The 370-nt window shown below is 65.1% G+C and overlaps 1 protein-coding gene across 1 annotated transcript in view; it reads left to right on the forward strand.

Moving 5' to 3' along the window:
• CACNA1D (calcium voltage-gated channel subunit alpha1 D) overlaps positions 1-370 on the forward strand; it is a 169,808-nt gene that overhangs the window by 1,255 nt on the left and 168,183 nt on the right. Inside the window, 1 exon segment of the mRNA XM_031058244.1 lies at positions 5-29. Within this exon segment, the coding sequence (XP_030914104.1) occupies positions 5-29 (25 nt within the window).

Genomic DNA, 370 nt, shown 5'->3' on the forward strand with positions numbered 1-370 from the left:
GCAGCCGCAGCCCGAGCAGCACCCTGAAGGTAAGAGCCGGGGCGCCCACCAAGGGCAGCGGCGTGCTTGGGGCTGAGGGGAGGGGTGGGGGCGGGGGAGGATTTATGAGGGATTTGGGAGTCGGGGATTGGGGGGATTAGGGAAGGGGTTGAGGATGGGGTCGCTTTGGGATGGGAAAGGAATGAGCGGCTGTGTTCGAGGAGGGACCGCGAAGGGCAGGGGATGAGGCGAAGGCGGGACAAGGTGCTGCCCTCGGCGGGTGACCAACGTGCGATTTCATTTATGCGCGTCTGTCCCTTGTCCCGGGGCCATTAACATCAGCTGCGGGAGGACGCGGCTGGGGCTGCGTTCGCCTCATCCGTGTGTACCT

The sequence above is a fragment of the Geospiza fortis genome, unplaced genomic scaffold (assembly GCF_000277835.1).
Source record: "Geospiza fortis unplaced genomic scaffold, GeoFor_1.0 scaffold78, whole genome shotgun sequence".
Classification (NCBI taxonomy): Eukaryota; Metazoa; Chordata; class Aves; order Passeriformes; family Thraupidae; genus Geospiza; species Geospiza fortis.